Raw genomic sequence first — 14,365 nt, 5'->3', positions numbered from 1 at the left:
GATCAGAAGTTCAAAGTCATCCTTGACTGTATAATGAGTTTAGGAGAAATTGGGGTGCATGAGGACTTGTGCCAAAAGGAAGAAAGGAAGGAAGAAAAGAAGAAGAAGGAGAAGGAGGAGGAGGAGGAAGAGAAGGAGGAGGAGAAAAAGAAAAAAAAGGAAGAAAGGAAGAAAGGAAGAAAGGAAGGGAGGGAGGGAGGGAGGGAGGGAGGGAGGGAGGGAGGGAGGGAGGGAGAGAGGAAAGAAATAAGGAAACAAAGAAAGAAGCACAGACAGAGAACAGAACAAGGCTTTCTGCTCTTGTTCCAGAACTCAGGGCACTGAGGCCTAAGGATTATAAGTTTAAGGTCACTCTCAGCCACACTAATTGCATTACACACCAATTAGATAAGGTATAAATAAATATGCACTGTGTTATAACATATAGTATAATATAATCCAATACATGAAATAAGGCAAACACTTCCCTTCAAAGGTTGGGATGATGATTCTTCCTGAGGTGGGGCACATGTAGTCTCTGAGTAGGGGCCAGGAATTTCCATAGAAGAACAAGCTAGAAACATGAAGGGAAATGGTGTATACTCTCTGTCTGTCTCTGTCTCTCTGTTTCTCTATCACTCTCTGTGTCTCTGTCTCTCTGGGTCTCTGTCTCTCTGGGTCTCTGTCTCTTTCTATCACTCTGTTTCTCTATCACTCTCTGTGTCTGTCTCTCTGGGTCTCTGCCTTTGTCTGCCTCTGTCTGTCTCTGTCTGTTTTTGTCTCTGTCTCTCTGTCCCTCTCTCTCTCTCTCTCTCTCTCTCTCTCTCTCTCTCTCTCTCTCTCTCTCTCTCTCTCTCTCTCTCTCTCTCCTCTGCCCTCTGATAGAGTTGTCCCCTCCCTCTTCTGTGCAGCTCAAGATCAAGCTATCCCCTGTGCCCTACTGCTGTGATGAGATCTCTGGTTCTTTATTTTGTAGTGGCATGTAACCCTGGGAAATAATTTTTATCTCTCTAATTCCCTACCTAGTAATGAAGTGAAAACCCATCACAGAGTATGAACAGTGCTTGTAAAATCATGACAAATGACATTGCAGTTTCTTTTGACCAAAACATTTACTTGGTATTTGGAAATCAGTCATTCTCTGGTTTCTTTATACATGTTTTGAAACATGAAGAATTCAAATTTTTGTGAGGAAAGTTTTATTTCAAAGAAGCCCTTTTGTGGTTTTTTTTCTTTTCTTTTCTTTTTTTGGCTTAGAGCACAAAGACTTTTACACATAACAAAAAGTTTCTTTTATTATTATTGATACTTATTAGAAAAATTTAGAAAATGTGTGCAATTAAATATAAAATAAACATGTATGCTCTCATCAAACCAAAGACACCTCTGATAATATATTTTTAATTGAACAACATTATTTTTACAAACAAAGATAAATGTACAGATTTTAAAAGCATTTTTGCAAAACAGTAAATGAATACATTTTTGACAGTAGTTGATTTTTTTAAAGGTTTGATAGTATGCATTAAAATCTTACTAGTTTCAATAAGCATAAAGTATATGTTAAACAAGATGTAACCTGGAAATAGTCAAAGTTTTCTTGGTGTGTAAAGATTAAGTATAATGAGTGTTCTTTTTTTTTTTCTTTTTTTTTTTTTTTGGCCTTTGTTTTTCTTAAACTTCATATAGTCTGTGAGTTGTTTCTGGGGTGTTCAGAGCTTTCTGGGGTTAGTATCCAATTATCAATGGCTGCATATTATGTTTATTCTTTTGTGACTGGGTTACCTCACTCAGGATTATATTCTCTAGATGCATCCATTTTCTTAAGAATTTCATAAGTCATTGTTTCTGATAGCTGAGTAGTACTCCACTGTGTAAATATACCACAACTTTTGTATCCATTCATCTAATGAAGGACATCTGGGTTCTTTCCAGTTTCTGGCTATTATAAATAGGACTGCTATGAACATTGTGGTGCATGTGTCTTTGTTGTATGTTGGAGCTTTTCTGGGGTATATGCCCAGAAGTGGAATAACTGGGTCTTCACATAGTCATATGTCCAATTTTCTGAGGAATTGCCAGACTGACTTCCAGAGTGGTTTTACCAGTTTACAACCCCAACAACAGTGGAGGAGTGTTCCTCTTTCTCCCCATCCTTGCCAGCATCGGCTGTCCTCTGTATTTTTGATCTTAGCCATTCTGACTGGTGTATGGTAGAATCTCAGGGTTTTTTTGATTTGCATTTCCCTGATGGCTAATTATGTCAAGCAATTCCTTAGATGCTTCTCAGCCATTCGATATTCCTCAATTGAGAATTTTTTGTTTAGCTCTGTGCCCTATTTTTTACTAGGGTTGTTTGATTCTCTGGTGTCTATCTTCTTGAGTTCTTTGTATTCATTGGATATTAAGCCTCTATCAGATATGGGGATGGTAAAGATCTTTTCCCACTCTGTTGGTTGCAATTTTGTTTTCTTGACAGTGTTCTTAGCCTTACAGAAACTTCGCAAGCTCATTAAGTCCCATTTGTTAATATTTGACCTTAGAGCACCAGCCATTAGTGTTCTGTTCAGGAAATTTTCTCCTGTGCCTATGTGTTCTAAGGTTTTCCCTATTTTCTCTTCTAATAGTATCAGTATACCTGGTTTAATGTGAAGATCTTTGATCCACTTGCACTTGAGCTTTGTACAAGGAGATCAGAAAGGGTCTATTTTCATTCTTCTGCATGCTGAGTGCCAGTTGGACCAACACCATTTGTTGAAGAGGCTGTCCTTTTTCCATGGAATGTTTACAGCCCCTTTGTCAAAAATCAAGTGACCATATATGTGAGGGCTCATTTCTGGATCTTCTATTCTATTCCATTGATCCACGTGCCTATCTCTGTAGCAATACCATGCAGTTTTTAGCACAATTACCTTGTAATACAGCTTGAGGTAAGGATAGTGATTCCCGCAGATGTTTTCTTGTTGTTGAGAATGAATTTTTCTCTTCTAGGTCTTTTGCTATTCCTGATGAAATTACACATTGCTCTTTCCAACTCTATGAAGAACTGGGTTGGAATTTTGATGGGGATTGCATTAAATCTGTAGATTGCTTTTGGTAAGATGGCCATTTTTACAATTTTGGTCCTTCCAATTCATGAGCGTGGGAGATCTTTCCATTTTCTGAGATCTTCCTCAATTTCCTTCTTTAGAGATTTGAAGTTCTTGTCATACATGTCCTTCACTTGCTTAGTTAGTGTCACACCAAGGTATTTCATATTGTTTGTGATACTATTGTGAAGGGTATCTTTTCCCTAATTTCTTTCTCCACATGTCTGTCCTTTGAGTAGAGGAAGGCTACTGATTTGTTTGAGTTAATTTTATATCCAGACACTTTGATGAACTCATTTATCAGCTGTAGAAGTTCTCTGGCAGAATTTTTGGGGTCACTTAAGTACACTATGATGTCATCTGCAAACAGTTTTGTTTTGACTTCTTCCTTTCCAGTTTGTATCCCTCTGGTTTCCTTTTGCTGCCTAATTTTTCCAGCAAGGACTTGCAGTACTATGTTGAGTAGGTAGAAGGAGAATGGGCAGCCTTGTCGAGTCCCTGATTTTTGTGGGATTGCTTCAATTTTTTCACCGTTATGTTTGATGTTGGTTATTGGTTTGCTGTATATTGCTTTTATTATGTTTAGGTATGTGCCTTAGATTCCTGTTCTTTCCAAGAATTCTAACATGAATGGGTGTTGAATTTTGTCAAATGCTTTCTCAGCATCTAGTGAGATGACCATGTGGATTTTGTCTTAGAGTTTGTTTATTTGGTGGATTATGTTGATGGATTTCCATATATTAAACCATCCCTGCATCCCAGGTATGAAGCCTACTTGATCATAGTGAATGATCGTATTGATGTGTTCTTGGATTCAGTTTGCAAAGATTTTGTTGAGTATTTTTGCATCAATGTTCATAAGTGCTATTGGTCTGAAGTTTCCTTTCTTTCTAGGGTCTTTGTGTGGTTTAGGAATGAGGGTTATTGTGGCCTTGACAAATGAGTTAGGTAGTGTTCCATCTGACTCTATTTTGTGGATTAGTTTGGAGAGTATTGTTATTAGGTCATCAATAAATGTCTGATAGAATTCTGTACTGAACCCATCTGGACCAGGGCTTTTGTTGGTTGGGAGGCTTTTGATGACTGTGTCTATTTCTTTAGCTGTTATGGGATTATTTAGATGGTTTACCTGGTCCTCGTTTAACTTTAGTGTCTGGTATCTGTCTAGGAATTCATCCATTTCCCCCAGATTTTCCTGCTTTGTTGAGTATAGACTTTTGTAGTAGGATCTGAAGATTTCTTGAATTTCCTCAGTTTCAGTTGTTATATCTCCATTTTCCATTCTGATTTTGTTAATTTGGATACTCTCTCTTTGCCCTCTAGTTAGTCTGGTTAAGGGTTTGTCAATCTTGTTAATTTTCTCAAAAAACGAGCTCTTGGTTTTGTTGATTCTTTGAATGGTTCTTTTTGTTTCTCTTTGGTCAATTTCTGCTCTGAGTTTCATTATTTCTTGCTGTCTACTCCTCTTGGGTGTATCTGCTTCCTTTTGTTCTAGAGCTCTCAACCATGCTATCAAGTTGCTCGTGTATAATCTCTCCAGTTTCTTTTTGGAAGTACTCAGAACTATGAGTTTTCCTCTCAGTACTGCTTTCACTGCATCCCATAGGTTTGGGTATGTTGTGTTTTCATTTTCATTAAATTCTAGAAAATCCTTAATTTCTTTCTGTATTTCTTCTTTGACCATGCTATCGTTAAATAAAGCACTGTTTAGTTTCCATGTGTATATGGGTTTTTTGTTTTCTTTGTTGTTTTTAAGGACCAGCCTTAGACCATGGTGATCTGATAGGATGCGTGGGAGTATTTCAATCTTCTTATATCTATTGAGGCTTGTTTTGTGACCGATTATATGGTCAATTTTGGAGAAGGTGCTGTGAGGTGCTGAGAAGAAAGTGTATTCTTTTGGTTTTGGATGATATGTTTTGTAGATGTCTATTAATTTCAATTGTTTCATAACCTCTGCTAGTTTCATTGCATTTTTGTTCAGTCTCTGTTTCCATAATCTGTCCATTGGTGAGAATGGGGCGTTGAGGTCTCCAACTATTATTGTGTGGGGCACAATGTAGTTTTTGAGCTTTAGTGGGGTTTCTTTTATGAATATGGGTGCTCTTGTATTTGAAGCATATATGTTAAGGATTGAGAGTTCCTCCTGACAAATTTCCCCTGTAATGAGTAAAAAGTGTCCTTCCTTATCTTTTTTTGATAACACTTAGTTGCAAATCTACTTTATTCAATATTAGAATGGCCACTCCAGCTTGCTTCTTGGGGCCGTTTGCTTGGAAGGTTTTTCCCCAACATTTTATTCTGAGATAGTGTCTGTCTTTTTCTCTGAGATGAGTTTTCTGTATGCAGCAAAATGCTGGATTCGGTTTATGTATCCAGTCTGATTGCCTATATCTTTATATTTGGGAATTGAGTCCATTTATTTTAACAAATATTAAGGAATAGTGGTGTTGTTTCCTGCTATTTTTGCTTTTGGAGGTAGAATTCTGACTGTGTGTCTTTCTTCTTTTGGTTTTCTTGCTTAGGTATTTTCTTGTTTTTACTAGGATGTAGTTTCCCTCCTCGTATTGGGTTTTCCACCTATAATTCATTGTAGTGCTGTGTTTGTGGTCAGATATTGTGTAAATTTAGTTTTGTCCTGGAATATCTTGGTTTCTCCATCTATGGTGATTGATAGTTTTGCTGGGTATAGCAGCTTGGGCTGACACTTGTGTTCTCTTAGGGTCTGCATGATGTCTGTTTAGGCTCTTCTAGCTTTCATAGTCTCTGTTGAGAAGTCGGGTGTAATTCTGATTGGTCTGCCTTTATATTTTACATGACCTTTTCCCCTTACTGCTTTTAGTATTCTTTCTTTGCTTTGGGCACTTGGTGTTTTGACTATTATGTGTCAGGAGGAATTTCTTTTCTGGTCCAACCTATTTGGAGTTCTGAAGGCTTCTTTTATGCTCGTGGTCATCTCATTCTTAAGGGTAGGGAAGTTTTCTCCTGCGATTTTGTTGAAGATATTTACTGTGCCTCTTAGTTGATATTCTTTGCCCTCTTCTATTCCTATTATCCTTAGGTTTGGTCTTCTCATTGTGTTCTGGATCTCCTGGACATTTTGGGTTAGGAGCTTTTTGGCTTTTGCATCGTCTCTGTTTTGTCTATGTTTTCCATGTTGTCTTCGGCCCCTGAGATTCTCTCTTCCATTTCTTGGAGTCTGTTGTAGATGCTTGCATCTGTTACTAATGATTTCTTTTTTAGGTTTTCTACCTCCAGGGTTATTGCTTTTAGTATTTTCTTTATTGCTTCCATTTCCATTTTAAATTTCTTCTTTAATTTCTTCATCTCTTTGGTTCTGTTTTCCTCTAGTTCTTTGAGTTCTTTGAGTGCTATTCATGTTTCCTCTTTTAAAGCTTCTATTTCTTTATGCTTTTTCTCCCATTCTTGTTTAAGAATATCTAACATCCTCTTGAGGTATGATTTCATGTCTGAGTCTTTTTTTTCTCCAGCATTTGGCATTCTGCTGTTTGCTGTGATGGGAGACCTGGGTTCTGATGTTGTCATGTTGTCTTGGTTTCCATTGGGTAAGTTCTTTCACTTTCCTCTTGCCATCTTGTCTGTGATTATATATGGTCTTGTTGTCAGTGATTGATTCCCATCTCTCCCATGTACCTTGCCTGTGTCCCTGGATCTCTGCTGTTCCTGTTTGCAGATGGCCTAAGTATTTGGTCTGCAAGCATTTGCCCTCCGTGTGGAAACCAAGTCCCTAAGGCAGAGTTCTTGTTCCCCTGAACCAATTGGGAGGGGGCGCTTTCCGTTTGCTCGGCCCAGACCTCTCTGAGCCCTGGCTACTCACAGTGCAGTCCCACCAGGCCTGCGTCCCTGGATCTCCACTGTTGCCCGTGGCAGATGGGCTGAGCGTTTGGTCCTTCTGATCAAATTTTGATGTCATTTTTCGATTCTTTTTCTTCTTGAGTGTGGATTCATTCATTTTACATAGTTAAAGTCATACTATATTTACAGTTTTCACACCTGCTTTTTGTATACTTAATATTTCATCACAGACATTTTTGCATTGGCTAATGGAGCCTTTCTCAAGATGCTTTTAAAAGTAACTGTTTCTGCCTGTGTTGTCCATGCCTGTAATCTCAGCATTTGGAAGAACAGTGTAGGAGGGTAGTGAGTTCAAAACTAGCCTAAGTTATGTAGTAAAACCCTACCTCAAACTAAACTCTCTCTTTCTAAGCTAAATATTTTTTTTCCTTTAAGAAAAAAAAAAAGCAGGATCTAGAAAGTTCTAGTTCTTTTTTCCTCCCATGTTGCCAATTCATGTTGTGGTTTTGGTGGGGTGGTGGAGAGCACATGCCAGTTGTGGGTGGCACTGCCTGCTGAGGGCAGACGGGTCCTGCTTCTCTATTTGAAAGTGACCATGTTTAAGTTCTGACAGGGGAAGTGTAGGATTAATAGGTCACCATACACACAGTTAGCTCCTCTTGTTTCTGTCTGGTCATCCTCATCAATGTTCTGCTTTTTGGTGTCAATCTTCATCCTCATCATCCTCAGCTACCTGCTTGTCTGTAGGAGCCTCAACTTCCTCGTCTTCATCTCCATCCTCTTCCTCACCGTCACCTTCTTCCTCTTCCTTTGGCTCCCCAGCTTCTTCCTTTTCTTCATCTACATCATTGTCAGCCTCCTGCTCTCCATTTTTCTCATTTTGAGTGTTCCCATTGACAGGTATATCTCTTCCATTCTCTGCCTCTTCCACAACCGTCTTTGTCTCCTTCAAGTTTTTGATTTTGATCTCGGAGCTGGTGTCCACTGCCGTGTCTGACATGGTGGGGCAAGTCGGTAGTCCGATGCTGCAAGTAAGGGATTAGTGGAGTTCCAGGACTCTAGTGAGAAAGCTGCTGCAAGGAGGTGGTGGGCAGCAAAGGTGGCTGCAGTGAGCTCGAACACCACTCTGGAACAACACAAAGATGACTTTTCGGAGCAGCCAGTCTGAACGAAATATTTTAAGAGATGAAGTGAAATTGTCCAAAATCTAGGTCTGTCACATTTTAGAACCTATACCTATTTTTCCACTTTTTGAAACCATAATATTTCCGAAGTCTTGACAGTAATTTTAGGATGCTGGCCCCTACCTGTTAGAATGGCACAATCCCTTTAAGAAGTCTTTATGAGGAGTCTGTATTCACTTCCTTACAGATAGTTAAGCCCTTACATATTTAATGCTTACTTTCCAAGACTCCCCTCTCTTCCATCTTTTAGGACCATCTACATGACGAAAAGCAGCAGAACACATTTCTGATTCTACCTTTCCCAAGGTTTGATCGACACTGTTGCTTTTTCAAGAAAAATCTTCACACATTTTCTTAGTGGTCTGCAGAGAAGGTAACAGTGGTGCCCTAAGATGCTTAGCTGAAGCAAGAAGAACAGATAATTATGCAAATGAGGGCCCATCTGTGAGAGCTCTTCTGCCTGGAGGAGTTTGAAGGGATGGGAAAAGTTGGCAGGTTAGTCTTTGCCTCTCTGGGTGATTATCGCTCCTTATAATTAAATTTAGAGCTAACTATTAGGAGAATAATGTCTGGGGCTGCTAAGCACTCAAAAGGTAACATTAGGGAGGTGAAGGTTGGTAGGAATGATTCAGACTTATTCAAGGATCATCATCTTTAGAAGAGGGGCTGTCAACCTTAAAGTTATACTGAGGGGGATTCGGGAGGGATGAGGGGCTTTTGTAGGGAACGGTGGAAGCTCAACAAGATAATGTATAGGAAGACTTTGTGGGAAATTCGGTCTCTGGGCCCAGCTCTAACTCTTCCTTTGTTTCACTCACCGGAACATCTCAACTCACCTTGACCTGCCAAGATTTGTTTCTATATTTCCTAAAAACAGACATATGCTTTTCTGTAAATTCAACTCCACAGCAACTGCATTGCTCTGTGTTGGTTGATGTGTAGAGCTAGAGACTAGAAAAAGTCTTACAAAAGCCCTCAGATATTCTATGTTCTGTTCTGTAAACCCAGAAAGGCTATGTAGCTCTTAACTTCTTTAACTACATGGAAAGAACTGTTTTCTTGATACGTTCAAATGCTTCATATCACTCAGTTGTTTTCATGTCATAAGATAAAACCCAGACTCCCTGGATTCCTTATCTCCCTGTATCTGCCTCCCATGTATTGGGATTATGGGTATACACTGCCACACCTTGAACGGCGTCTTTCTCCAGTTCAAGTACTATATAGAATTAACCTTGCATGGCATCCAAAACCAGACCCGCTGTCTCCTGGGGGCATGGAGCAACATATGGCTTCTGTTTTCTTATTGTTTTGCAGATACATTATTATTAATTATTACTACCATCAAAACCACATGATGTATGGAAGATTGTGTCTGGCCTATGTGCCAACTGGCACTTTGTGATGACAAGAGACAAAGTTTAATTCTAATTTTCTTTATTGAAAACAACATAAACCAACCAAACAGCAATGCAATTTAAAGGGGAGATTGAAAAATGAAGAGGAGCTGGTGTGGTTTGCTGGCTCAGATCATGCTTTAGAACCCCTGCTGCCTGATGTCCACATCTCTTGATTCTGGCACCCTACTAGCAAAATCCAATTTTAAAGAAGCTTCTTTTTTTTTGTAGTTTAAAGAAATATACCCCAGACTCAAAGCTTAAAAGTTAGGGGTAGAGCACATCTTTGTCTAGTCTACTCTGAATGCTAGATTATGTTCATGTTAGAATATATGTTCAACCCATACCAGCCACATTGGCCAGGGTAGAGTTAGATGTTGGTTTTTCAGTGCATTTGTGGTCCTCAAGCTGTGAGTCATGCCTCCCAACGGGGGGGGGGGGTGGAGGTGAATGACCTTTTCACAGGGGTCACCTAAGGCCATCAGAAAACATGAAATTTACCTTGACTCAGTAGCAAAATTACTGTTATGAAATAGCAATGAAACTAATTTTATGGTTGAGGGTCACCACAACATGAGGGGCATTATTAAAGAGTCACAGCATTAGGACGCTTAAAAACCACTGTTTCTATGAATTAGAATGGAGCCTAGCATAAGGGCTGTCCTGTACAAGATCCTTCTTAACATCTTTTTATGGGATGAATTATATCTCCTTCAAAATCCCTAAGTATCTCAGGATTAACTGATTTTGACTATAGGGCCTTTAAATAGATAGTTAAGATGAAATGAGATTTATGTGTGGAATCTAACCCAGTATAATTTTTCCCTTAGAAAAGGAGATTAAGACACAGAAAAAAATATAATGCAGAAGATACAGGGACAGGGATACCATTTACAAGGCAGGACAAGAGGCCCCAAGGGGCAAAAATGATTTTATAGAACTTGTAACGTGATGTTTTAACCTCCATAATAGTGGAAAATATACTAATCTTGTTAAAGATATAGAGCTCATGATATTTCGTGGTGACAATTCAAAGAAACAATTACACCACCCTAGTCAGCAGTAAACCCTTTCTTCGGATTTTCTATTGTATCTTGTAATTTGTGTAGTTTGATTATGCATAGATCCATATTTATATCTTTCTTCTATGACCATAAAATCCTTGTGCAAAATATCTAAGATTGACTCACATTCAGAATACTTGTAATATACCCAACAATTCATCACATGATTATAACATAACTAATATAAACCGTGAATAAACAACATACAATGATTTCTTTCTTTTTTTTTTTTTTTTTTTTTTTTTTACTAAGGAGATAAATGTGATCCTGAAAGAATGACAGACATAAGTCATTATGGAATGGCAATTCTTAAAGGACAGTGTTCAATTGAAGAACAAGTAAAATCATATAGGCATATTCTTCATGTTGCATCGAACACATTGAACATATGTCATGGAGACTACCACATTAATTAATTTCGTGTAGTTTCCTGTAGTGCTAGGTGCTTGAGTAATATGAACAGATCATCACCATTGTAATGTCCTTATCTGATCTTAGAAGAACTTTTTAAAGCTGAATACAAAGAAGTTTGAGAATTTATTTGACATATTCCTCAACTAATGGGATTCCTAGTTAACAGTATTAACTCCAATTTCTCATAATAATTCGAATACATACAGTTTATAAAAATAGAGCTGTATGGAGTAAAGCCTGTAAAGGCACACTGCTTTTTATTCAGCAAATATCTGCACACCTTAATTCCAGCAGAGACCTACATTTTATAAGGAATCTATTTCACTTCTTATAATAGGCTCTATGGCTCCCAGGGAAGCCATCCATGGCCAACTGGAGGCTACAGCTTCAAAAGAAAGCAAGTGGAATATCCCTTCCCACGTCTCTGAACCTTGAGCTATGTTAGGAGTTGCAAGGCACTAGAGAGCAGAGGCAAGTTAGAGGAGCCCCATTTTATCTACAGTGCCTGCCAAAAAAGGTCAAGTGTATTGGTGCTGGATTTGTTCTTTGTCCGAGACCAGCCCGAACTCTCAAGGGGTCCACCCAGAACTGGAGCGAGGATTGAAAGAAAAAGACAAAGTAGTTGAAGCTGCAATATGACATCGGCCAGACTTGAGGCCTAAGCCTCCTGGATGAAGCAAAACCTTTGTTTATTAGTTTTTTTATATACCACTTTAATTGCCTGCAGAAAGATTACATCGGTTCCGAGACAGGGAACAAGCAAGTTAATAATCAAAGATCCTATAAACATCCTTCTGGAGGCCAGGTATGAGGATCAGGAACAAAAGGTGATAAAAGAGGCTGCCACTGCCTAAATCCGTGGTCCTGAGCTACATTTCAAATTTAAATGTACCTTCCTGGGCTTCTGTCCTCAGCGGTTTGCTCTGAACTTCAGATGCAAATATGCTTAATTTTAGCCCTTAAGGGGAGCAGCACAAAAGCCAGTTTCCTGCCTATGGTCAGCTTCAAGGTGTCTTGAAAAAATAATATTTCTCTACTACCAGCTGACCAGAGGTGCCAAAATGGCTCTCCAGAGTTCTTGACTACCTGGTTATTTAGAAATCCACCAATCCAGTTCTGGGAGGTAGAGACCAGACACATTCTCCCCAGTCGTCCTCACTTATGTAGACACAGGGCAAAATGGATCCGGAAAATGCTGAACTGAAGCAACAGGAAGCATAAGACACAAGGCACAGAGAAGCTACTTACAACAAAACTGCGACAGACAGGATTGCCCTACTCACAGAGTGAGCTTTCTGCTCCAGAAAGTATCTCTCTCCTTAAGTCGGAGTGTTGGTTCAGGGCTCCTGGTCTTTGTCCCCTCCACTGAGTTTGTCAGTGTATTTAGGATGGACTGACCCATTACCCACAGGCTGGAAATTTGCATTCCCTGGCTGAATTAAAGAATGGCTGACTCCACAGGGATTCTTTTAAAAATTTAGATAAATATATATTCTAGTTTAACACTAGTAATAATAATTTCATCAGTGAGACGTTGAGCCTGAAAAAAACTTTAGCTTAATAACTGGCGCATTTCTTTGTTTTTTTATTTTTCCTTTGTGAAGGGAGAATACGTTTTATTTCTATGTGATGCTTTCTGTAAACTGAAAGAAGAGGATTTATATGCAGATGTTGAGATGGTGTTGAGAATCCAGAAGACAGGTGATAATCCTTTCCCCCTTTTAGACGATGTTATCAGAACAAATAATTTAACTCAAGTAGATGCACTGGAAACAAATGGTTTAAAATTAGACACAGGGAAATCCACTAGACGTCTATTACAAGAGTATAGGATTTTACATAATACAGCTGAGCTGTGTGTGGTTAGGGATGAAAGCATATGTTGTGTGTAATTTAGAAAAACATGCTTGCTCCTTGCTCGGTGCCATGGCCACGCTATCCTCTGAGATCAGCCGCTGCCAACGGCCCTCTCACTCAGCCCCCACAGCGAGCTTCGCCAAGCCGTCCAGTTTCACTCAGCTCAGTCAAACCACAAGATCTGAAGCTTTCATGACTGCCACCGCCATTTCTAGTTGTTCCCAGGCCTTACACTGTCCGTGTTTCTCTCCCCAAAGCATGGCCAAAAAGTACCCTTCTATCTCATCTTCTCCTCTTCCTCCTGGGACCAGGAAACCTCACCTTTTTTTCCTTCACCTAGTGATTAGCTTTTGTCATCTTTATTGGCACAGTCAGAACCAGTTAGGGAAATGCCTCTGTCTTCATGCATAGAAGGCGCCAGATTCAAACTTGAAGAAATATGGACAAGTGGTTCTGAGACTTTCTGTAGTTAAACTGGGAGTATGTTAGGAGAAAAAAGAGCTTTTGTAGGGCAACGGATAATTGCATTTAGGTTGAAAGAAATCAGTTCATAGGTCTGGAAGAGCTGGTTCAGCAGTTAAGAGCAATGGCTGCTCTTACAGAAGACACTGGTTCATTATCCAAAACAGGCATGGGCAGCCAAAAACAGTGTGTAATTCTAGTTCCAGTAGATCTGGTTGCCCTCCTTCTGGTCTCTATGTGTGTGGTGCACAGATAAAATGCAGGCAAAACACCCAAATAGAAAAAATCACACACACACACACACACACACACACACTTAAAATTTTAAATTAAGAAGAAATCAGTTCACTTGTTTATAAGTCTCCGTCTTAGGTACTTAAAGAAGGCAGTGTTTTTTTTTGTTTTTTATTTTGTTTAGTTTAGTTTTGTTTTTGGAAGACATCATAGTCTATTAGATACCACCTATGTTTTGACAATATGTGTCAGTCCATGGTGCACAGAAACTGTGCCTGCCTTGCTTATTTCTGGCAGGTGGTAGACATCAAGATATCAGCGATTCATCCTCTGTGTTCATTCTGTCCACTCAAAATCTATTCACCTGTGGTTGAGGTACATTTCCCCTTCTTTTCCCCAGGACAATGTGCTCTTTTCCTGTGTGTGCCTCTTGGGATGCATCTACTCAAGGGGCTCTGAGCAGGAATGAAATCCATGCTAAGTCAATGTTTCCTTCTTTCTGCATCTTTAATCTCGAAAAGAATAATGGAAACTGCAAAAACAACTGACCTTGATTTGTCCTAGCAACTGTGTCTTAAAAGAATTGTCTTTACTTTGCAGTGCGGGTGATGGGACCCAGGAGTACCACAGAGCCACATCTCTGGATCTTGTCCCACCCCCTGAAATTACATCTATTTATTTGTGTGTGTATGTTTCATATGCCATAATGATCAAGTAGAGGTCAGAGGACTAGTTCAGAAGCTAGTTCTATCTACTATATAGTTCTAGAAGTAAAACTCAGACATCAGACTTAGCAGCAAGTACCCTTGCCCACTGAATTATCTCCACACATTTATCCTTGTTTTTAAAGATAGAGTCTCACTGTGTAG

General features: G+C 39.3%; 2 protein-coding genes across 2 annotated transcripts in view; one reads left to right on the top strand and one right to left on the bottom strand.

The window, feature by feature from the left end:
• SLC35F1 (solute carrier family 35 member F1) overlaps positions 1 to 14,365 on the top strand; it is a gene marked incomplete at both ends in the record, with an annotated part of 400,113 nt that overhangs the window by 290,448 nt on the left and 95,300 nt on the right. The gene's annotated exons all lie outside the window — the stretch shown is intronic.
• LOC308437351 (prothymosin alpha-like) lies at positions 7,588 to 7,884 on the bottom strand (the record flags this gene model as incomplete). Its single annotated transcript, XM_080938464.1, has 1 exon — positions 7,588 to 7,884. The coding sequence occupies one exon, from the start codon at positions 7,882 to 7,884 to the stop codon at positions 7,588 to 7,590; it is 297 nt and encodes a 98-aa protein (XP_080794590.1).

This window comes from Micromys minutus, assembly GCF_963924665.1.
Source record: "Micromys minutus genome assembly, chromosome: 25".
In the NCBI taxonomy this organism is placed as follows: Eukaryota; Metazoa; Chordata; class Mammalia; order Rodentia; family Muridae; genus Micromys; species Micromys minutus.
Note: the sequence above shows the minus strand (reverse complement) of the source record. Positions and strands in the feature narration are given on the sequence as shown.